The sequence below is a fragment of the Ascaphus truei genome, chromosome 16 (genome assembly GCF_040206685.1).
Source record: "Ascaphus truei isolate aAscTru1 chromosome 16, aAscTru1.hap1, whole genome shotgun sequence".
NCBI lineage: Eukaryota > Metazoa > Chordata > Amphibia > Anura > Ascaphidae > Ascaphus > Ascaphus truei.
The window spans coordinates 30915008-30938192 of NC_134498.1; the positions used below are offsets into that span (position 1 = coordinate 30915008).

General features: G+C 40.5%; 1 protein-coding gene across 1 annotated transcript in view; it reads left to right on the top strand.

Annotated features, from left to right (window-relative positions):
* LOC142467353 (uncharacterized) overlaps positions 1-12354 on the top strand; it is a 30570-nt gene extending 18216 nt beyond the window's left edge. The window contains exons 3-9 of the mRNA XM_075572925.1: positions 628-2271; positions 3347-3446; positions 6295-6446; positions 7367-7479; positions 8019-8099; positions 9666-9788; positions 11424-12354. Of these exons, the coding sequence (XP_075429040.1) occupies positions 628-2271; positions 3347-3446; positions 6295-6446; positions 7367-7479; positions 8019-8099; positions 9666-9788; positions 11424-11498 (2288 nt within the window). The 3' untranslated portion in view covers positions 11499-12354. The remainder of the gene's footprint in view (positions 1-627; positions 2272-3346; positions 3447-6294; positions 6447-7366; positions 7480-8018; positions 8100-9665; positions 9789-11423) is intronic.
* Positions 12355-23185: the final 10831 nt, after the last annotated feature.

Here is a 23185-nt window from a genome sequence, read left to right on the forward strand (position 1 = left end):
CAGGCAGGGATTAACCATTGCCTGGTTTACACCCAGCAGCTCTAGCTGTTGTAAACACACTTGCCCCTGTTACAGGGCAGTTAGAGGAGGAGTTATTGGGAGACGTTATAGGAGCATTTAGTGGAGGATTTATAGGGAGAGATTATACAGTAGATTCAGTTATGGCAGGAGTTATAGGAGCAGCTAGGAGAAGATTTATTTGGAGCGGTTATAGGAGCACGTAGGGGTGGAGATATAGGGATAAATTATAGGAGCAGTTGGGGGAGGAGTTATAGGGAGCGGTTATAGGAACAGTAAGGGGATAAGTTATTGGGCTCATTTTAAGTATCCTGTACATTATTTTTTTTACTTGGATTTCCTAGAACTTTTTCCTGCTGCATTACACAGCTTCTACATCTAAGTTTGGGATAAGGAAGTGTTGAGTCAGCTTATCCACTCAGAAATAGCTATTTGGGGCTCCTCATTTGGAGCTTCATCACTGATTCTGCATTGTGAAGCTGGCAGTGGTGACAACCCCCAGATTATGGAGGGTAAATAATATTTGGAAATATAATGAGAAATGTAAGATCTTAAGTGTATTGTGAATAAATTGTCATTTTATGGTTTTTTTTTTTCTTCTTCTAATAGGGTTCCAGAAAAACTCTGGCAAAGACTCTCTGGTTGTCACCTTTTGCACCACAGTCTCAGCTCTCTGGTGCAATTCTGGTATTATCCATATCTTATCAGAAAACGGGGTACTGGACAAATCCACCGCATTCCGGAATGCAATTCTTCCCGGCCTGGCTGCTATATCGCTGGCCTTCCTGATTATGGGAAGCGTAGGGGCCATTCACAAACAGTGGCCCCTTTCTCTCATGGCCTTTGCTTTGGGTCTTGCCAACATTCACACCATTGCCATGTTTCACGATGATGACTTTGGCTCATCGGCTACCGCCTGCAACTTTATGATAGTCACTGTTATAAGCATTTATCTGGTGGCCGACAGGTTTATACCTTTCTCGACACTGCAGAGAGCTAACCCCGTGGATATTAAGCGCACCAAGCTCAACTTCACCCATAAGACAAGCAATCATCTACTGGTCACTGGAATCATAGCCAATATGATATCATCTAGCGTCTTTAGTGGACAACTGGTGGGAATGACAAGTATACTCTTCATCGGTCACGTTCCTTGGCTGTGGACTGCAGGATTGTACCAAATCGCCATCTCTATTGTATCTCTTTGCTCACAGGATATACTACACGCCACCTTCTTTAGCTTCACTGCTGTTCTGAAGTTTGCAGAAGGGTATTCCCTTTTGTACCAACCCAGCCAGTTAAATGAGCCAATCTTGCCCCTCTCCTTCATGGTAATATTTACAATTCTCTTCTTTGCTTTGGCATGTGTTATGTTTTTAAGAAACGTAACAGATGGGTTGTACACACTGCTGTTTGCTGTTTACTGCGTTGCATTGTCTTGTCATCCAGATGGAATTTCCCACAGTGCACCCAAAGCAGTTAACGTGACTATTTTCTTAGCCTCTGCCGTCGTTGCATTTAAAAAGCTTCTGGTCACAAATGCAGACGTCAAAGTCCCGGTCAAAAAGTGGGCAATTCAAAATATATTTTCCCGTCTTCGACTTCTTAAACTAAGACAAGAAAGGGACCGGGGCTTTCCCTATTCTCCCCACTTCAATAATCGGGATGCGGAAATTATCGCTCATGCTTTCAACACCCTTGCAGCCTTTTCCCTTACCATAGAAGCACATGCCACTGATATTTTGGTGGTGGTGGCTGGAAGTGTGGTTCACGTTAGTGGTTTATTGTCCCTGTCAAGTGGAAAGACTCTAGAGAGCATTGCATTTATGTTTGATGGGATAACGTGGGTTATTTGGGGTGCAGGAAGATATTGTAGCTTATATGGGACTATAAAGGGATTTAATATATCAGTGGGCATTATCTGCTCCTTGCTTTTTAACTGCTTCATAATTCTCTGCACGCTCATGCTAAGCAAAGCTTGGTTCTTCAATTCTCTTACATTTGAAGTGCTCCTAATAGGTTTCCTTCTGCAAGCATTGGATATTATCCCTGTCGGGTATAACATTGCGGTCAGTGTCTTGTTTGGGGTGGTGAGTTTCTACTGCTTCTTGGCCACCTTATTTAACTGTGCTGTGGAGAGACCTCAGCTGCCTTGTGGAAAACCGTTTATAAAAGCCAAAGGGTTTCAGCTGATGGGCTGCAACTTGGTCCCTCTATTATCCAGGAAAGTCACGTCCATAAGGAAAATTGCAGGTGAGTGTTCACAGGTAAAATGTGATATGCAGCAGGTGTTCACCTCAGCTTATTAAGCAGTCTTCTGTCAGAAGACACTTTCCAGTGCTTGACTGTTCTGTGTCTCCCGGTGCATGGATGGATGATGCAGAAGACTGATTAGTAAATATGTCCCAGAGTATCTTCTGGTACTGGAAGATGTCTTACTGGATAACACCATTTAGTAAATATGGTCTTAGGTCTCTTTAGTCTAGAAAAAAATACAAATGAGGGGAGAGAGGATATTGTACAAACTCCTAGGAGGGGAAGTCCCACATACCTTGACCAAAACACATTCTGAAAAGAATTTAAAAGTCTATTTGGTTTTGTGAAATTAATCTAACTGTGCTAATAGCAAACATTTGGCAGTTTTCATCTCTTTGGAAATAAACTACAAATTGCTTTTTGTTGGAGCCAATAAACAGTGGTGTGTCATGTGTGAGACTGACCCTTTAACCGATTGAACATGTCATTGTCAATAGGTCACTTTGCTCCTACATGGAACTGACCCTTTTACCATGGGGTTTCAAACTCGCTTCATATGACAGACCTGATTAGATTTCATTGTACAGTACTTCATTAGGGCATATGTACCATACATTTCCAAAACATTCATAGTTAAATAGTAGATGAGGTTGAAAAAAGACGTGCATCCATCAAGTTCAACCTATGCTACATTTAGACGACAGATACCTTATCCTATATTTGTACTTACAGTATATTGATCCAGAGGAAGGCAAACAAAAAACCCAGTAACATATCATCCACTAATGACACAGGATCATAACTTAAGGTTGGAGAAAATAGATTTTTTTTTTTAACACAGCACTGTCATTAGGTCACTTTACTCCTACATAGGACTGACCCTTTAACCCATTAAACACATGCTTGTTTTTCTCTGCCTTTCACATTCTAAAAACCTAAAAGCAGCAACTGCAATCCCCCCATCCCCCCTCATTATAAGGGTTCTACTAATGATAAAGAACACACGTTTCTAATTCAGCACTGCTGATAATCCTGAATACATGTAAATATGTTTATATCTCTTGTGTTTCAGATATCATGAACATAGGAGGCATTTGTGGCATTCCAACCGATGTTGGCTGTGTAATCGCAGCCGCATGTCACTGCCCTGACGCTGTGGAAAAAATCTACAAGTAAGTACCAGGACCCGCAATGAACGGAGGTGGGTGATCCCCGTTTAGATCCCAGTGTCTCCTTTCCCTGAGACCTTGAACAGAGTGTCACGTTACCTTCCTGTGACCCAAACAAAAACATTAGATTGTAAGCTCTTCAGAGCAGAGACTCATTATGACTGCCAACATTTTCAACATACACTGTTAGTTCTTTACCCCTTTCCCACCATGTCCTTATCAGAGAGCCAATATAGATAAGGGAGAGGGACAGGGGGCTTTGCCTGTGCAAACTCTTGTTGAACACACAGTGATATCAGACAAAAAAACTGAATAAATCCAACCACTCCCAAGTTTCAGAGAAGAAAGGAAGCGGGTTCGAGCTGAAGGGCAGACACTGAATCTTGCAATGAGAGCAATAACAAACGTTTCAGTGAGCATTAAAGTCGGGTATCAACTTAGAGGGTGAAATCACTATAGATTTGTTGTAGAAATAGCATATGCCAAATATGTTGGGTAGCGGAGGAGCAAGATGGGCACCTGTGGGGGACATAAACTACAGTTGCAGATAATCCGTAGAGAGTGAATATAATACCTTTGTATCAGGACTACACCTCGGACTGTCTTCCCCATGCCTCTTATCTTCGCGGTGAGGGGTTCTTCTTACCCCATATACGACACCGTCTCCGGTTCAACTGGCCAGCCTGCAGCGTTCAGTCGCATCAGAAATGAGATGCAACTAATTAGTGAAGCCTACAGTATGCGCATCGTTCCAATCACGAGAGTAATGCAACAAGAGCACAGAAGATTGGTAGGACAGCGGACCCGCAAAAAAACTTTGAAAACTCACCGGGGTAATGAAAAAGAAAAATGTATAAACTTTTTTTATTTTCATTATCCCGTGAGTTTTCAAAGATGTTTTTGCGGGTCCGCTGTCCTACCAATCTTCTGTGCTCTTGTTTTAGCTCAACATGTTTAAAAACTGACTTACATTTACATAATTTGAAAAATATTATATATTATATATACACTGTATATTCTTCCCTCAAATCCTTAGCTCACTGCCTCAAAGTGGTAAGAAGTTGGCATTGGGTGTTTAAGTAGATCTAGAGTAGGTTGAAAGCTTGAACAATATACTGGGCTTATGTGGGAAAGGCACTCTCCAACAGGGAAATGAGGCCAGCATAGCAAGAAGGCCATATCCCCCAAATATGGAACGCAACGAAAAGGAGGTTGACTTGTCCCTGGACGTCATAGCATTCAGGAAGGAGTCATGAAGGCCGAAGTATGCTAAGAATTCAGAAGGTTAAACAAAGCGGTCACTGCAACAACTGGAAGAGGAACTTGAAAAGATGAAATGGGAAATTGCTGGCCTTAGTAAGTAAGACGAGAGATGAAGGCATCATTGAGCTCAAAAGAGGACACATACAGTATTATAAAAAGAGGTACAGCACATAGAAGAATCAGTGCAGTAGGCTTCAACGTTAACAAGAGATGGATAAACAACATAGTGGAGTATGAAAGCTGATCTGAAAAAGCAGCCAGAATCGCCATTCAGTTAACAAAGGTACAGGCATCAAATAATCCAAGTTTATGGACCAACATCAAATCGCTCAGACAATGAAGTGGGAGATTTCCACCATGAAATCAACGAACTTAACAAATGAAATTGTACCTCAGTTTCATTATGGGCCATTTCAATGCAAAGATTGGTGGAAAGCCGAAGCATCAATTGGTAAGTATGGTTACAGCAACAGGAATAAACATGAAGACAGATTGGTAGAATTTATGAAAACTTCACTGTACATCATGAATTCAAGCTTCAAGAAGAATCCAAATAGAAAATGGACATGGAGTGGACCCAATAGAATCAAGAATGGCATTGACTATATCCTAGCTAAGAAGAAACCCACTACATAGTCCTTAACCATTTGAAACAAGGCGTGATCACTGCTTGGCTCACTGCAAATTACAATGGAGTTCTGGAAAGAAGAACATTTACCAAAAAGAAGACAAAAAACAACCAACTTCAAGAACCTCAGGTGGAAGATGATAGACAGCAGATAATTTCAACGGGAGCTGAAAAATCTTTTAACAGTTCTTTAACACTCAAAATCTTTACAGCAATTTTCCAAACTGCTTTTTTAGCGTGAAATTGGCACACGGAATCCTCCTTTTTAATTGTGCTTGTGTACACCTAACCTGAAATGTTGGCAAAAAGGAGTACACATGGTATGTACTAAAAGAATTGAATCTGTACACTAAAAAAAACTGGAAAGTGTGTCAAAATCATCCACCAAGTTCAACGAAAACCCTACAAATTACTTTTATATTGTTAGCGCAGACTTCAGTTGTTATTTATCAACTAAAAATGTATTTGACGCAGCACGGATGTTTAATTATATAGGTTAAAAAAATTGTATTTTCACAGCACAGCTATTATAAATAATATTACACAAATACTCATAATACACATAATTCTTTTATTTATTTCAATCATTCAGGTATTCAACATGACACAATGCATCAGAATTAATTTCAAACAACACGCCATAAGTACAGTATGAAATCCCATAAGGACCTTAATATTTACAACACAAATGTTATGAATGTTTGTACTACTTTTTAGCATGAAAATGTTGACGCACAATAATAAAGAAAATATGATCTTCGTACTTAAACCCCTATATGGTTTTTTTGTTGATCCCTAGAACTCTGTTGCCCCATAAAAATATCACTGAGAATAATTGTGTCCGATATTTTGGTACTAAAATACATTATCTGATACTGAATAGTGTTTTTCAGAATTTGCGTTGACCTGGTCCCAAAAATACTTAGTATATATTTAATTAGATTTGTATTCCTTTTCTAGAATAAAAATGGAAAACGCAGACACTGAGATGTCACTTTTGATAACCAGCTTAACACAACTGGCACCTTCTAAGCATTTAATCGGCCACATGGCTTGGGATTTTATGGAGGGTCTTTGGCCAGAACCTATTGGATTGATCTTATCTAAAGAAGGTGAGAATTAAAAAAGGTACAAACACAATGTTATTATCTTCCATACACAAATGTAACCCGCGTTGAAGGGGCAATCCCTCATACGAGCATGCCCATTACAACATATTATATAGTTAAATACTTATCTGTATAAATACTTATCTGTATATCTTCTCATATATATGATTTGGTGGATTTGGGTTCTGAGCTTACAGGGTCTGCGTGTTTATAATACTGTATGTGTATATAACATGTCAAGTTAGACGTAGCACTAGGCCTTTTTGTCTTTGTGCTATACACGAGGTCACAGTCCTATAATAATAATAATAATAATAATAATAATAAAGACATATGTTGTAAGTGTGAAACAATATTTATATAGTCCAAAAAATCCTTTAAGTAGAAAAAATATATAATAAATAACACTTAATTTAATGTGATGGTTGTAAAAGGTATTTAGTGCAAGTTACTAAATAGAGGAGTGGTAAATAATACTGGTACTGTATATAACACTGCTAGTTAAATCACACATACTGTAACTGTAGTGTTACACCCATTCAAACCCTATAAAAGCCCTATTTTAGTGCCTGGATGTGTGTAACAGCAAGTTTAGGTATGACCTAGCTAATGTAACATTAAGTCTCCGCGTTAACCTTAACGCACTTTAGCAAATATGCAATGTTAAGGTAACACTTCATTTGCATATAATTTGCATCCGTTATAGTCAACGCAATGCTCCTAACAGGAGAAAACATGGCTTCAAGTGATGTTATTGTCCTTTGAATTTACCGGTTATGTTAACATTTACTTAAGTTACTTAAAGGAGCTTAGTGGATCTGGATCTCTGCATCCACCTAAAAGCCTTAACGCTCATTTCCTACCCCGGAAATATCCCTTAATACTCAAACATCTCCTCTTTCTGTCTTTTGTGCGTCTCATAGGAGGCTGGCTGGACTGCTTGGGATTGAGAAACTCCTGCAAGTTATTGGGATCATCTCATAGTGTCACCTTATATATATCAGACTACACAGTTACCTCGTACCTTACTGATATGGTGAGTTTTTTTCACAACTTCTGGGAAATATGATTAGTATTTTTCTGGTCGATAATCTGAAAACATTGTTAGGATTTATATATGGCAAGTTGAGTGACTTACAAAAAGTAGTGGCACCGTGTCTAACAAAATATCCTACATGTATTTAACAGTAGTAGTTGTCCTCTGGTAAATTAGCAAGTAAGTGTACTATGGGATTGTAAATTAAAGATCAGAGATGGGCAGTTAGCCTGGTGATATTGGTTCTAGACAATCTTTGTGTTTTGGGGGTTGAGAATTGAGGAAAGAGACCTACTTTATTTGAGTCTCAGGTTCTATATATATCCCCTCAAACCTCCCTCCAAATAACATAGGGAGAGACACCTGTGCTCAAAAAGGAGTACACCTGGGAGATATGCTAATGACTATGCAAAGTATGTTTAAATGATTTGCAACCCACCCTTCCTATAATAATCTCCATATATTAAAAATATGTAAAAAATACATATTGGAATATTACATACTGAGTCAAACACTTTAATTTCTGTGGTTTTCAAAAGGTCGGTCCAATTGCAGTAAAACCCCTAGGGAAGGGACACATTATTCCTCCCAGCGAAATATACACTCGGCTCCGTGGAAAGGTATGTATTTATTTTTATTTAGAAAACTTTGCTTCACTTAATCTGAGACCAGATATAGTAACACTGCTGTGTAACTGTGGGAGATACACAGTAAAACAATTTGGGGTTTAATACAATAGTGGTGGCAAAGTGGGGGCGCGGCCCCCAGGGGAGGCACGGCAGTCACAAAGCTCATGTACTCTCTCCCCCAAGGCATTTAAATTAAATGCCAGGGGACCGCCCAAGGCCTCTGTATCTTCTCCTACCTGGTCTTCGGTGAAGTCACATGATTTTCTTTCTCTTTTTTTCTCCTTCTCTCCTTTTCTCCTTCTCTGCTCTTCAAATCCCAATGTCCCCTCTCCTCGTGACCATGGGAATGTCAGCTTATTTCCATTTGCCTCCGGCTCCAAAACGTGACTGTTGGCTCTTCAGGGCAGGGTCTCGCTGTGCCTGCAAAATTCAATGCACAGTACTACGTACCTACACTCAGTGCTATACAATTGTATTGTATTGTATTGTATGTGTTTATTTATATAGCGCCATTAATGTACATAGCGCTTCACAGTAGTAATACACGTGGTAATCAAATAAATAACAGATAATATAAATAACAGATCATGGGAATAAGTGCTTTAGACATTAAGGAAGAGGAGTCCCTGCCCCGAGGAGCTTACAGTCTAATTGACTATATACAAGAAACCATAGTATTATTAACTTGTGATTTAAAGGGGTGTTATGGCTGATTTAAAGGTACCATGAGATGAACATACTGTGAGAGCTGAATGGGTGGCTCTGGCACTGAGATTGCAGCAAGGGAACCTGGTTCAATTCCTGGTGTTGGATCCTTGGGACCTTGTGCAAGTCACTTTATCTCCCGGTGCCTCAGGCACCAAAAACATAGAGCATCGCTATACAAAACAATTATTATTAGAAGATGTAGAAAGCTCTGCATGACTTTTCTATATGCTTCTAACATTTTGTGCTGACACAAGCAGAAATGTTGTTATTTAACTAACATTTGCCCCCTCCTCTCTATCTGAATTTGAGTTAAACATCTAATTTAGGGTCTGGATTAGAGTAACGCTAAGACGTACTTAATGTCACTGGAGGATAACACAACATTATGCTACAATAAGGTGACGTTAAGCCTACGCCAATGAGATGTGTTTCGGACATTGTTTTTGCATATAATATGATCTGTGGGTACAAGTTACCCTCGGCACATGCTGTAATGTCCGTTCCTGTTTTAGCTAACGCTACGTTATGAGCGCTGATTTAACAGAGCCTCGTTGATCCAGGCCAAAAAAACCTCAGAAGCTCAGACAAGACAGTTTCTTTGTTAACTTTGCATGGAAATGCATCTGCTATGCCTGCTGGGTTGGAACAAGTGAGAATTAGGTGCAGAGTTTGCCATGTGGAAACTCGTCTGCAGGCTTTGGGCCTATTTAAAGAAATATTTAAATACAATCAAAAACAGGTAGGGCAAAAAATGCACAAAAATAAAATGTATAATCTGCTTTAAAGAGGGAACTGGACGTTAAAGGCTAATGGTATTAAAAACATCCTTCAATTCCATTTTGCCGTAAGGTTGATGGGATCCTCCTTGACTTGCCCTACCAAGAGAACGATGATTTTACCATAGTGGACTGCACAAAGATAGAGAGGAAAGTTATCGATATCATGAAGGTCGGGTCTTTATCTAGTACACAGGTAATGTATGTTTAAATTGTGTATCAAGATTTATATTTCAAATGTTACTTGTTTTACAAGATGATTAGTCCCATGTAGTAGCAAAGTGACCTAATGACAGTGATATGCTTAATGGGTTAAAGGGTCAGTCCTATTGGCTCGCAAAATTGTAATAGTCATTTTGTTTCCCCTGGGAGGTGCAGCAACACTGGTACATTCACTGGTAAGTATCTTAGAACCCTAACCATCCCCAGAGCTGAAAATAAGCCATTTATGCTCTGGGCGATACCCAGGAAGGTAACAAATATGGCAGGGGGCTGCTCTCAGATACCCTGGTACAGTATGTCTCTTTAATGCCTTAATCTCCCAGGATGGGCTGATTTTGTGGACACAGACACTATCTGGGGAGCCTAGTCCAGACAAGAGCTGAATGAGTCCCCTGAGGTTGTCATGGCAAATCTCCCATTCGTTGTTCCCTACTCCTTAGGGGAGCTCCCTCATAGCCCCCTCCCAGTTAGGGACATGTCTGGGGTTATAGGCTAGGTATGAAAACATATCCATTAAAAGGTGTACCCCCCATCCTACGTCATCTTTTACATGGACAGGAAGTAGGGGGTCCCCGGAGCTAAAACCACATTCATTTCAGTTCCGGGAACCCATAGATACTATTCCCTTCAGAGGAAACAAAATGGCGGTTCCATCTCCCACATTACGCGGGACAATAGGAAGCCACAACAGCATCCGATGAGGCTTCCTATTGGCATGCATAACGTGGGAGATTTAAATATGTGGAAGTAACGGTACTCCCTTTCCCGGTGTGTATGTGAGAGAGTAAATTAGGCCCCTGTGTGCTCACATTAGCTGGACTGGCTTCTACAAAGTGTTCAGATATAGAGGAAGTACAAATGGGTTATACCACTAGGATACAGTTGATTCAATAGTAATTGCAATTGCAACCACAATACATATGTATTACAGTGACAGGCAGGGTGATGTGCATAAAAATGGATGGAACAATACATCCAAAAAGAACTCCAGTGACTAATGCACACATGAACAAAACAAAGAGAGAAAAGGACATAGGGTGGCAGTAGTGTGGGGGGAGGTGGTAAGAGGGTGGAAGGAGAAATCTTCCGTTGAGTTCTGCTGCTCTGGAGGTAATGAGGTGTTCTGTGCAGCTCTATAAGATGGTGATCCTGGCACCAGCAGTTTGAAGATACGATCTAGAAATAAGAGCGCTATCAGTTGGACCTTCGATAGTGTAATATGTAAAGTCAATATATCGGACTGGTAAAAAGTGTACACTCACAAATTGGTGCTATTGGCTATCCGTAAGTTGTTGAAGTTCTTGAGCTTTATCCTCCGACGTTTCCTATTGCACCTCGTTATTGATAACGGACCTCCAGGGTCCTGGGGGGTTTCTGGTGCAGGGTGTATGGCGCGGTCATCTGGAGCAGGATGACGTCACTGCAGGTGGAGCTCAGCTGCAACGGAAGCCTTTTTTTACGTGTGTGTGTGGTGTGTGTGTACGGTATATACAGTACAAACATGTATTAAGAATGATACACTCTTTGGGTGTGTAGTACAAACTGAGAAGTGATGTTTGTGTCCAATATATTAGATAAATAAGAACAAAACCTTATATTTTTGTTGCAGGTCATGGATATATTCAATACAGTATTACAAGACGACGACAAGTCTGCGACAGTGCTTGGAACACAGGACATGTAGGATTTGGTGTATGAAATGCACGGGGGACAAGCAATCGGGTTTCAAGGTCTCAAAATGTTTCCAAATGTTTGAAATTCCACTGGGGTATACTGTAGTTTAATGTGTTTACTGTAAACATATAGTACGATTTATATATATATATATATATATATATATATAAAGAGACTCTGTAAATGTGCAGTGCATATGAAAATAAATATGTACTATGTGACTGAGCATTTTAAATATATCAAATATAATGTAATATTATGGTCGATTCTCTATGCTCAAAATAGATGACACAGAGATTCGTTGACATAATTTAGAACAAATTTGAAGGGTAGCAAGTAAAAATTCATAGAATGTTAAACAGTAAAAACATAAGTGATCTGATGTCCGGTAATAAAAACATAAAATTAACCTTCAACTTTTTTTTTTTTAATGGAAAGCGTTTAAAATAAACAAAATCACTGACATTTAACTGCAACTAGTTCGCATTGGTCCTAGGTAGGACTGCAGTGTTACTCTCTGTGTACAAAGCTTTCCAAACCTCACAGGTTTCTTCTCCACATTTACAGCGCTTTCCAAACCTCACAGGTCCCTTCTCACATGTCCAGTGCTTTCCATAACTTACATGTCTCTTCTTCCTTCACTTAGATGGACTGTAAGTTGTCTTCTGGCGCAAGAATGTATTCTGTGGAGTAGCACCACTTAGTAAATATGGCTCTATGTGTTAAGAGATTAATACTGTCTTAATTAAAATAACCTCTAACTCGAGAAGCCAGGAGCATGGTCTTGGTTACGACTGGCAAGTTCTGGGGGGTTTATAATCTGTACGTAATTAAATATAAAATGCTTGGGTTTTAGTTTAATAAATGCTGTGAGTTGTACCATCAAAAGTTGTATCTGGACCCATTTAACCTTTTAGAGTGTCCTAGTCACACTCCTGATACATGCACACAATATACAGTTCCGCACTCAATATATCAATGAACAATGAAACAAGTAAGATCAAAAACCTGAATGTTTACTAGAAATAGTAGATCAAAAATAGAAAAAGAGGCACTCCACTGGTCTTCCAAAGATTATAAAATGTATTGCACAAGCATCAACGTTTTGGTCTGCTTGCAAACCTTTGTCAAGATGCAAGCGGAACGAAACGTTGAGACTTGTGCAATACAATTTTGGACTACTAGAAATAGTATAAAGTACATAAATGAGCATCAACAATTTCTTACCTCAAACCGTCCCCATATACTGTACCATCTGTCAAGAACAATACACAAGTGAGCACGTGACTTAGATATGCAACCAGGGTTAATACACATGGCTAATCTAGCCAACTCATTTTTCTCCTGCGCAAGGTACTTTCAATGAGTTAATATGAATCCCTTACTCAATTGCAATCAGATCTATCGACTACCACCACCCAATAAATATGCAAAATATGTAATTCATATATATCTGCCAGGGTCTCAGGTCCCTGTTTATTATAGAAAAAACTATGCACTTTACACACAAAAATCTGTTGTAGCAAAATGTGTCCAAAAATGTAAATACTCTCTCCAGAGCATGCACTAGTTTAAGGCCCCAAAGCATCACTTATTAAAGAATTGTTTTATACTGTATATATAAAAATACAGTGCTTCAGATTACAGAAAAAGATTATTACAAGAACATACAATTACAGTAAATACAAAACAGTTTAATAAAATAGCAGGATAAAACAGAAATCCCTATACAATACTTTACCATATGCCATAGGTTTTTCTCCAGAGAGGTCACTGGCGTAGAATTATGAGATTATTGGTCCAAAACATACGTCTGCTGAATTCTTATTTCACAACTCCAGGGCAAGCCCTATATGCCATTCTTTTAAAATTGATACAACATAAGCCCACCCCCTTTTGTTAATCAACAGTTAGGTTGACGGTTTTATGACAGAGGGGAAAAAACTCTTTTGACGTTTAAAGGGTTTTGCCTTAATATATAAACACTCATGACTTGATTTCCCCAATACTTAGACACACGAGTTATATCAATAGATTCAGGCAATTATTATGGGTGTAACAAGACTAATTATGACTGTCTTGCTCCTAAATTTGAGTGACAAATGGATATCTGTACTAGGCACCTCTTACCTATGTTGTGTGCGGTACGGTTTGATTTGTGTTTTCTTTTGCCACGAATATAAACATGTATCTGTTGTTATGCAGAGGAGATGACATCAAATGATATTCTTATTTTTAATAAAGTCACTCTTTGGTTGAATACTTTCTAAGCCATGCCCCCTGAACCCTCCAGAGAGTGCTTTTGAAAGTTGCTCTAAAAGGATTGTTTATAAAGTTATTAAAAGAGCATATCTTAATCCCATCTCTGGCAAAACAACTGCCCTTATCTCGAGACTCTATCAACTCCATACAACCCATCTGACACTTTTAGTGGGCCATAAGTGATATCCCACCAATTAAGTCCTCTATGAAGCTCTCGATAGACCCAGGAAGAATCTTGACCTGTCATAAAGGCAATATGTTGCATTTTTTTAAATCGAACTGTAGCTACATTAAGCCCTGAAGCACCAGAATATGGTATATACAATGCAGTAAATAGCAGAACAGATACGGTCTAGTATATGTGACAGAGTATAAGGGAGAAGGAGTGGCTCAGTGAGTAAAGACACTGACTGGCAATGAGTTTGAAGCAGGGGAACCTGGTTCAATTCCCTGTGTTGGCTCTTTGTGACCTTGGGCAAGTCACCTTATCTCCCTGTGCCTCAGGCACCAAAAACATAGATTGTGCCTGCAAAATGTCTCTGTAATGCACTACGTAAAGCTAGCAGAGCTAAACAAGGACATGCTATTATTATTATATGTGCAGGAACACCATCTAAACTAATGTTATAGAGCAACTGATTTGGACCTTAGGGTAAAATACAATCTTAAAACACAACTGAAAGTTGTGCAGTGGGATGCAAGTTAGCAGGAGGCATAGCATACAGTGTACCTTGGTTCAGTTAGCATGGACCACATTGTTGTGGTGATTTTGTACCTTCCGATGCACTAAAGGGAAATACCACATTATCTTATTTTGCATTGAATGGGACAGAAGGAGTTTCTCACCCCAAAACGTTGCCCCCTTATTTATTTTTATATTTGTTTCTTTAAGAATATATGACAGTGCTCCATTTTTTATAGTAGTATTCTTCCACTCTTATATGATTCTTGTACATTAAGGTCCAGATACCTATTAGTTATTCTATAACATTAGTTTGGATGGTTTTCAACCACATGTACCAGACTGTATCTACAGATACTGTAGATGAGTATCTATGTACCCTTTAATCATACCAGTCTTTATTTCCCTGGCTGGCGGTGTCAGGCCGCAGTAGTAGCCAATTTATAAGACTCTTGCAACTGTTCCTTGAGCTTACTCACATATTTCCTGTAAGTGGTAGGAGATGTGCCATCTGCTGCCACTTCAAAACACAGACCGCTTGGCTATTGTGCTTCCCGCCCAAACATCAGATAATATGGTGAGTACCCCGTAGGGTCATTATTGGTACGATTGTATGCATGCACCAGGTGATGTCCATGCGGACTCCACTGTTCGTTTCCCTGGGTGTTCAATGCGCCCATTGTGTTCAGTTGTGTCCTATTAAACCTCTCCGGTTGGGGGGCCCTTGGGATGGTACGGCATTGTTCGGGATTTCTTTATCCCACAAAGGAGTAGCAACAGCTTTCAAACTCTTGTCCCTGGTCGGAATGGATTTTAGCGGGTAGTCCATTATGAACAAAGTATCTGTCCCACTGGGCCGAATACAGCTTTCCTCGGGCACAGGACTAGAGTTTCCATTGGGTCCCCTCTCCACATTGTCTGTGTCCTAGCGAGACTCACCTCTATCTCACACTCCCAACTCTTCCCTTTCCTCCCTTTTTCCCATGCCCCCACCTCACTCTCCCTCAATCTCTATCTCATGCCCCCATCTCTCACCCCCATCTCTCTCTCCCCACCTCTCTCTCTCCCCCACCTCTCTTTCCCTCACCACTCTCTCCCATATGCCTCCACCTCTCTCTCGATCATGCCCCCACCTCACTCTCCCTCATGCCCCCACCTCTCTCTCCCTCCCGCGCACACCTCTCTCCCTAATGCTCCTCTTGCCCTCCCATACACATAATCCCCCCCATACACATAACCCCCTCACACAATAACCCCCACCACCACACATAACACACACCCTCTAACCCGACATAACACCCAAGGGCCCCGTTATACACACATAAAATAGCCCCTCCCCTGGTAACTGGTAAAACAGCACCAGATTTTTTATTTTAAATGTAATATTATTGAAGAGATTTATCTTTATAAATCTGACCCTGTATTCAGTTTTTCAGACAGGGGTTTGTATTATGAATTTAATAAAGTCCCTTATCACCTTGGCAAACCAAATCAAGTTTAATGTGTTACAGAAAAAAAAATATTTTATATTAACACAAATATACTCCACAGACAGGACAGATCAAGCTAAGTAAGGCCGCGTCAATAGTGCGCGCACGTCATGAACAAACTACACTTCTATGAAGCCGGCCATAGTACGCACGCGATGAAGCACGGTAACGGTTTTAGGAGACAAAGAATTGTGTTTTTGTCGTGCGACACCTGCGTCACGTGAAAACCTTTGAACCAATGAGAGCCAAGCTCACTTTTTCTGCCTGGTTACTGCCCAAGTCTTTATTTTTGGTAGTTTCTACTGTAGAGTAGTACTTTCTTTAAACACTATGGATAATTCTAACATAGAACAACAAATTTCGGAGGTGTTTAACAGAGATCCTTTGTTGAATCTGCGGTGCAAGGCATACCATGACTGGTAAAAACAGAAAGAAACAGCGCAATACGCTCATAGTGAAGTATATCTATCAAAACATAATTGTACTGTAAAAGGGGGTAAGTATTGTGTGTACATAAAATAGGTAGATCCTAAGCGTGTCATATGATTATCACATATGTTACCGAACGACGGATCAGGACCCTCAGATGGATGTTCACAGGTGGTCTTGGGATGGTGTCTTCTCCCTCACGGATGGTGCCTTCTCTCACAAGCGGCACTAGCAATCCAATCCAGAACATGCGTCACATCAGGGGAACCTCCCGCAACAGGTGTAGAAAACGTCCCACAGTAAAGAGAGATACTACTCTTTATACTGGTAAAAGTCCCACAGTGAACCTCGATCAATGTTGGTAAGCCCACGGAATCATACGATCCCAAGTGCAATAGAGTCCATATGACAAAACAGTATTGCTACTGTATAGTAGATGCCGGAAGCTCCACATTAACAATCTCAGTGCAGTGCAGCAATCAGGACCGGTACCTTCACGATAAATTGTGGAGGGAAATTGGGGAAATATTGTCCATCACAAGTAAGTAAATTGATTTAATCATTTTTAAATTATTTAAAATGTTTAATGGCAGAATGCGTACAAGTGCGCATGAAACCTCATCTTCATGGCCGTTCTTCAAGGTGATGGAGTTTCTCAAAGAGCAAATGGCGCCTTCAAAAACGGTGTCAACTCTGGAACTGAATGAACGTACAGAAGACGCATCTGGAGATGTAACATTGATGAAGATTCATTGTGTGAGACTGCAACATCCCCAGAACTACAACCCCCAAAAATGAAGGCATCAAGCAAATGAAAAAAACAACTGATTTCTCTAAAAGAGATAATATTGGAAATGATGAGTCTTGCATTGAAGACAATGCAGATGAAGAGTTGGATTTCTTTAAAAGCCTAATTCCATATATTAAAAAATGGACTCAGTCCAAAAACTCATGATACGCCAAGAGATTCAAGCTGTTGTTTTGAAGGCGGTACACAAAAACGAAAGAAATAGTTAGGAACAACTTGTTATTGTACATTGAGTTTGTGTAACCATTCTACCTGTTCCAAAATTGATTTTATATTGAGTTTTCCATGTTTTCCCATTCCACTTGTTAATACATTTTTCACTGTTTCACATCATGTCTATGTTTTTACTCTAATTTAAAAATACCACAGAACAGTATATGACAACATTTATTTAATGGAAAATTGACAATCAGTGGATCAATATAATATCACTTACTTAAATCATTAATAACATACAGGATCACAAGTTCAGATTTATTATGTTTATTGGTTATTAACAATTATTAAACACTATTTTGCCATGGGACAGCTCATTCAGCATTAAAGTAATCTTTGAATGAATCACGGATGCATTTTGACATCTTTCCAGGTGCAATATTTGGCCTGGATCTCTGAATCTGGGTATCAGCTATAGGCACAAGATCCAACATTGACACATCAGTAGTGCCATCCAAATCAATAACAATATTATGTAGTAAAGCCACATATTTTACAATTCTCTTTGCATTTGGCAAAGACGTTTCTATGGCTTTTAATAGTAATCACCATTTAGCTGTCATAATCCCGAAGGCGCACTCCACACAGCGTCTTGTTCTGGAAAGTCTATCATTAAATATTTCTTCTTCTTTCGTTAATCCTTATTGATTGTACGGCTTCATGAGGTATGTGAGCAACGGCTAAGCCTCATCCGCTAACAGTACATGAGGTAAATTTTGGCTTGTTCTACTCGATGGCAAGCTTTTATCCAAAGGCAACTGCAATTTCTTGTCTTCTATAAGATGATAAAAGGATGAGGCTCTAAACACCCCACCATTGAGCTTTCTTCTAAATTTTTTTTCATTTTCTGGAGGTCTTGCTTGCTTAATCGGGACAACCCCTCCATGGCTAACTCTACAGGGTGAGTGTAGGCAAGGGGTTTAGTGGTGTGGGATATCCCCACACTATCAGCTACCTTGTGTAGGTTCACTGTTGTGGCGCATTTTGGTGTCTCAATCTGTTTGCACAAAGTTAGTACAGCAGTGGCGGTAATTTAGTCTCACCGACTATCCATCTCCCGGGTATCTCTGCAAATCTGTGGCGCATTTTGGTGTCTCAATCTGTTTGCACAAAGTTAGTACAGCAGTGGCGGTAATTTAGTCTCACCGACTATCCATCTCCCGGGTATCTCTGCAAATCTGAGGCGTTAATGTTCTGCCTCCCTGGCCTGTATTTCAGGCTGAAATTTTATGTGACTAATGCAACTAGCCACCTATAACCAGCAGGGCCACAGACAGGTTTCCCGAGACCCAGGACTAGTTACTACAAGACACCCCCTCCATACCCCATGTTGGCGGTCTAGTGAGCCCCCCACATATCACACCTCACAAGCCCCCTCTATTCCCCCCTCTTCCCATGTATTTCTCTCCCCTCCGTCTCATTCCAACACTTTTCCTTACTCACCCCCTCTCTCCTCACACTCTCCCCCCACAATCAGTTACCCCACTCTCACCCCTTCCCCCCGCATGTATTTTTTTCCCCTTCGTCTCACTCGTACTTCCTCTTTTCTTCACTCTCTCCTCTCACTCTTCACCCCCCCCCCTCCATCAATTACCCCACTCTCACTGAATCCCTCTCCCCACACTCATTCCCTTCCTCAACACACACAATCCCCCTCACAAAATACATACCAAAAAAACCCCACCCCCAAATGCATATTAACAAAATGAAAACCACCACCCAAATACTCCAAATACATATTAAAAACAAAAAGAAAAAACACCCCACAAATGCATATTTAAAAAAAAAACACCAAAAGACATATAAAAGCCCCCCAAGTACATATAAAAGCCCCCCACCCCCTCAAATACATACAAAAGAAGCCCCAACCTACAAAATGCATATAAAAGTACAAAGAACCCCCCATGTCCAAAATAAATAAATATATATATATATATATAACAGTGTTCGACAAACCTATACATTTGCACGCCCCGGGCGAGTGGATTTAACATTGTGGCGAGCTCCTATTGGCCCAAGCAGCACACGTGTGGTACTAGGTGGCGAGTAGATTTTTTGGTGATTTGTCGACCACCAAATACATTTATCTACTTTGGGGATGGTCAGGCCGGGACCGTTGGCTACGGGAGGCCCCTGCCGGCACTGCAAGTTGGGCTCGACCCGGCTGCCGGTCCTCTCGCCGCTGGGCTCCGGCTCCCCCCAGCTGTGTGCCTCCCTCACTCTGTCCCACGCCGAGCTGCTGGCGCTCGCCGGGCCTATTTCAACATGTGCAGTAATAAGTATACTTAATTAATTGATTATATTATTACCGTTCCCAGCAACAAGGACGTAGCTGCAATCGAGTACTGCCACCCACCGCCAACCCACACGACAAGTCTTGCATTTTTGCCAGGGATAAATCTCAGCAACAGGGCGGCCACCAGGTCAGGCCCGTCTCTGATGAACGTAGAATGTTATTCGCAGATAACGTATTCTCTCAAAAGGGAAAGCCGGAGAGAACATAATGTCATTTATAGTTCTTAATAGAGAGAGTGCCACAAAGCTGGTCGATAAGATGTACTGTTTTTGTTTTGTACGGTAGCACTTCAAAAAAATGAATTCCAAGATGGAGGCGGAACCAATTTGGTTGAAACTGCTGGCAGATCTTAGTTCATCCAAAAAATAATTCACACTTTTAAAGGGAAGTGTGGTGACCTTTAGCATGCGTCCTTAGAGCTCTTCTCCTCCCTCCGACCCAGTTTATTCCAAACTGCTGTTACTTCGGTAATTCCTGTAGGAGACACGCTGAATTTCCAGTTGGCATGTGGGATTACTGGGCTGGCTGAATCTCTGCTTTTCTGGATATGCAACTTGCAAAGTTCAATTCTATGTGTTTTGTGACAGTGTCCCTTCATCAAGGAGATGATATGATCAACAGGATCTGAGTCTTTTATAGTGCCAACAATTGATCTAATTGTTCAGTTAGCCAGAGCATATGTTACTAATAATTGAACAGCTGTTACATATAAATGATTCTTAAATCAGAGAACTAAGATCACAACTTTACCGCATAAAACATGGATAGGTTATTTTTTATATATATATGTGTGTGTGTGTGTGTGTGTGTGTGTGTGTGTGTGTGTGTGTGTGTGTGTGTGTGTGTGTGTGTGTGTGTGTGTGTGTGTGTGTGTGTGTGTGTGTGTGTGTGTGTGTGTGTGTGTGTGTGTGTGTCTATATATATATATATATATATATATATATATATATATATATAGTGGTCGACAAATCACCAAAAAATCTACTCGCCGAACAAAAAAAATCTACTCGCCACCTAGTGCCGCACGTGTGCTGCTTGGGCCAATAGGAGCTCGCCACGATGTTAAATCCACTCGCCCGGGGCTTGCAAATGTATAGGTTTGTCGAACACTGTATATATATATATATATATATATATATATATATATATATATATATATATATATGACACACACACACACACACACATATATATACAGTGTTCGACAAACCTATACATTTGCAAGCCCCGGGCGAGTGGATTTAACATCGTGGCAAGCTCCTATTGGCCCAAGCAGCACACGTGCGGCACTAGGTGGCGAGTAGATTCACCAAGCCCAGGACATCCTGCAAACAACGTGGTTCAATACCATCCTGGGACCGAGGATTTATTCCAGTACCTGTTGCAGTTACCGGATGGTGGTGATTATATCACATTATGCTTTTAAAACTTGTACCCTTGTGAGTGCATTTTTTATCCCCCCCTCCCCCTCCCCTCAATAAATGTACGTTTTTACGCTATGGGGTGTGCGCTCTCTCCTCTCACTCTTCTATACTGTATATATATATATATATATATATATATATATATATATATATATATATATATATATATATATATATATATATATATGTATAGTTTACTTAGCCACTACTAACTCAGATAACCTGTGATCCTCAGCCCAGGATCACTGCAGACAGTATGCAATATAATACAGTCTTGAATGACGCTGCACTGGTGTGCATAAGTGTTAGTGGTGCATTAGCCACCCAATCCTGAGTATGTTGGCTTGTGACGGTGCCGGCACACCGTGGGAGCTCGTGATGTGCTAACTGTTGCAGACCTGTACTTCAAAAAGGTGCTTCGGTATTACTGTGCTTTATAGTCATTGAGGGTCCCCTCTGATGGGGATTGAATCCTCAATCACGTCCGGACTGTATTTCTCTGCTCCTGCTGCCACTTGCACATGTGGACACTCTCAAATCTTCAACCGGACATGATAGCCCTAAGGTCTGCGCAGATTTGATTTCAACATGCACCCCCCTTTTAAAGGCTCCTATCCCTCTTAGTCCCTCTTCTTCCACAGCCGTTATTATTGGCTCCTCTCATGTTCTTTGCAGTCACATGTCCAGAGCACATTGGAGAAGAGTGGAAAGCGCAAAAACGCCCATACTATAACACAGTCTTAATAAAAAAAGAAATTGAAGGTACGTGGAATACAACTCACAATATCTCCGATTAAAAAAAAGCATTCACACTTTTGGGAAGTGTGGACCCGTGTACCCGTCCGTGTACATGCCACGTGGAGCTCATCTCTTCCTTCCCAGCTGATTGAGTCGAGTGGTCACTTTAGTGATGTCCCCACTCATGCACACTTCTCCATCATGTGCACCGTGTGCAGTCATGGGTAATCTGTACACCCTATGCGTTTCGTGAGTGATCTCACTTAATCACCCCCAAGGGGCAGTGTGAGCATATGGAGCTCAACACACAGGGGGGTTACATATACATATGAACCAGTATAGATAGATCATGAACATCTTCTCAAGAGATGATAGAAAGTTTATTTTAATTATTATTGGAAACAAAAAAAAAAGGAGGAATTAAAATGGCCAAAATGGAAAATGTATAAGTATATACATATCCAAAAAAACTACTAATGGAGTCTGAGCATCTGGGAAACAAAAATAAACAGAAGGCTTACAAATTAAACACGATCTTATCTTGCATTAAACAGGGAATGGATGGAAGGGAAGTAAACATAATTATGCCCCTTTATAAAGCATTAGTAAGACCGTACCTTGAATATGGAGTACAGTTTTGGGCACCACTCTTTAGAAAAGACGTTATGGAACTAGAGAGTGCAGAGAAGAGCCACCAAATTAATAAAGAGGATGGGTAATCTGATTTATGTGGAGATGCTAGCTAAATTAGATTTATTTACTGTACATTAGAGGTGTCTAAGGCTGCGCTTATAGTGCCGGCTACAGCTACGGATGACGTCTCCTGTCTCCGTAGCCCAAGCAAAAGTTGTAATTTGAGTTTGGGAGACGTCTCTAGCTACAAGGGGAGTGACAGAAGGAAGAGGGGTGGGGACAAGAGCAAGGGGGAGGCTGAAACGGAGAGGAGTTGTAATTTCTGTTTGTATGCTGAATTTACAGTACTTTTACTTTAAATTACGGGAGAATTTACTATTTTAAAGTTGTTCATATAGTGTGTTTCACTTTACAGACACACAGACACACACACGCACACACACTCAGGGCCGCCAACAGAAATCATGGGGCCCAGGACAAATGAAAGGAGCAGACCCCCCCCCAACCCATAGCGCACCTACCACGGAAAAACAAATTTTAGCGCACAACTTTTACTTAACCCCCCAATACATATCCAAAATACACCCCCAACCCCCCAATACATATAAAAATACACCCCCAACCCCCCAATACATATAAAAATATACCCCCAACCCCCCAATACATATAAAAATACACCCCCACCCCCCTGATACATATAAAAATACACCCCCAATAAT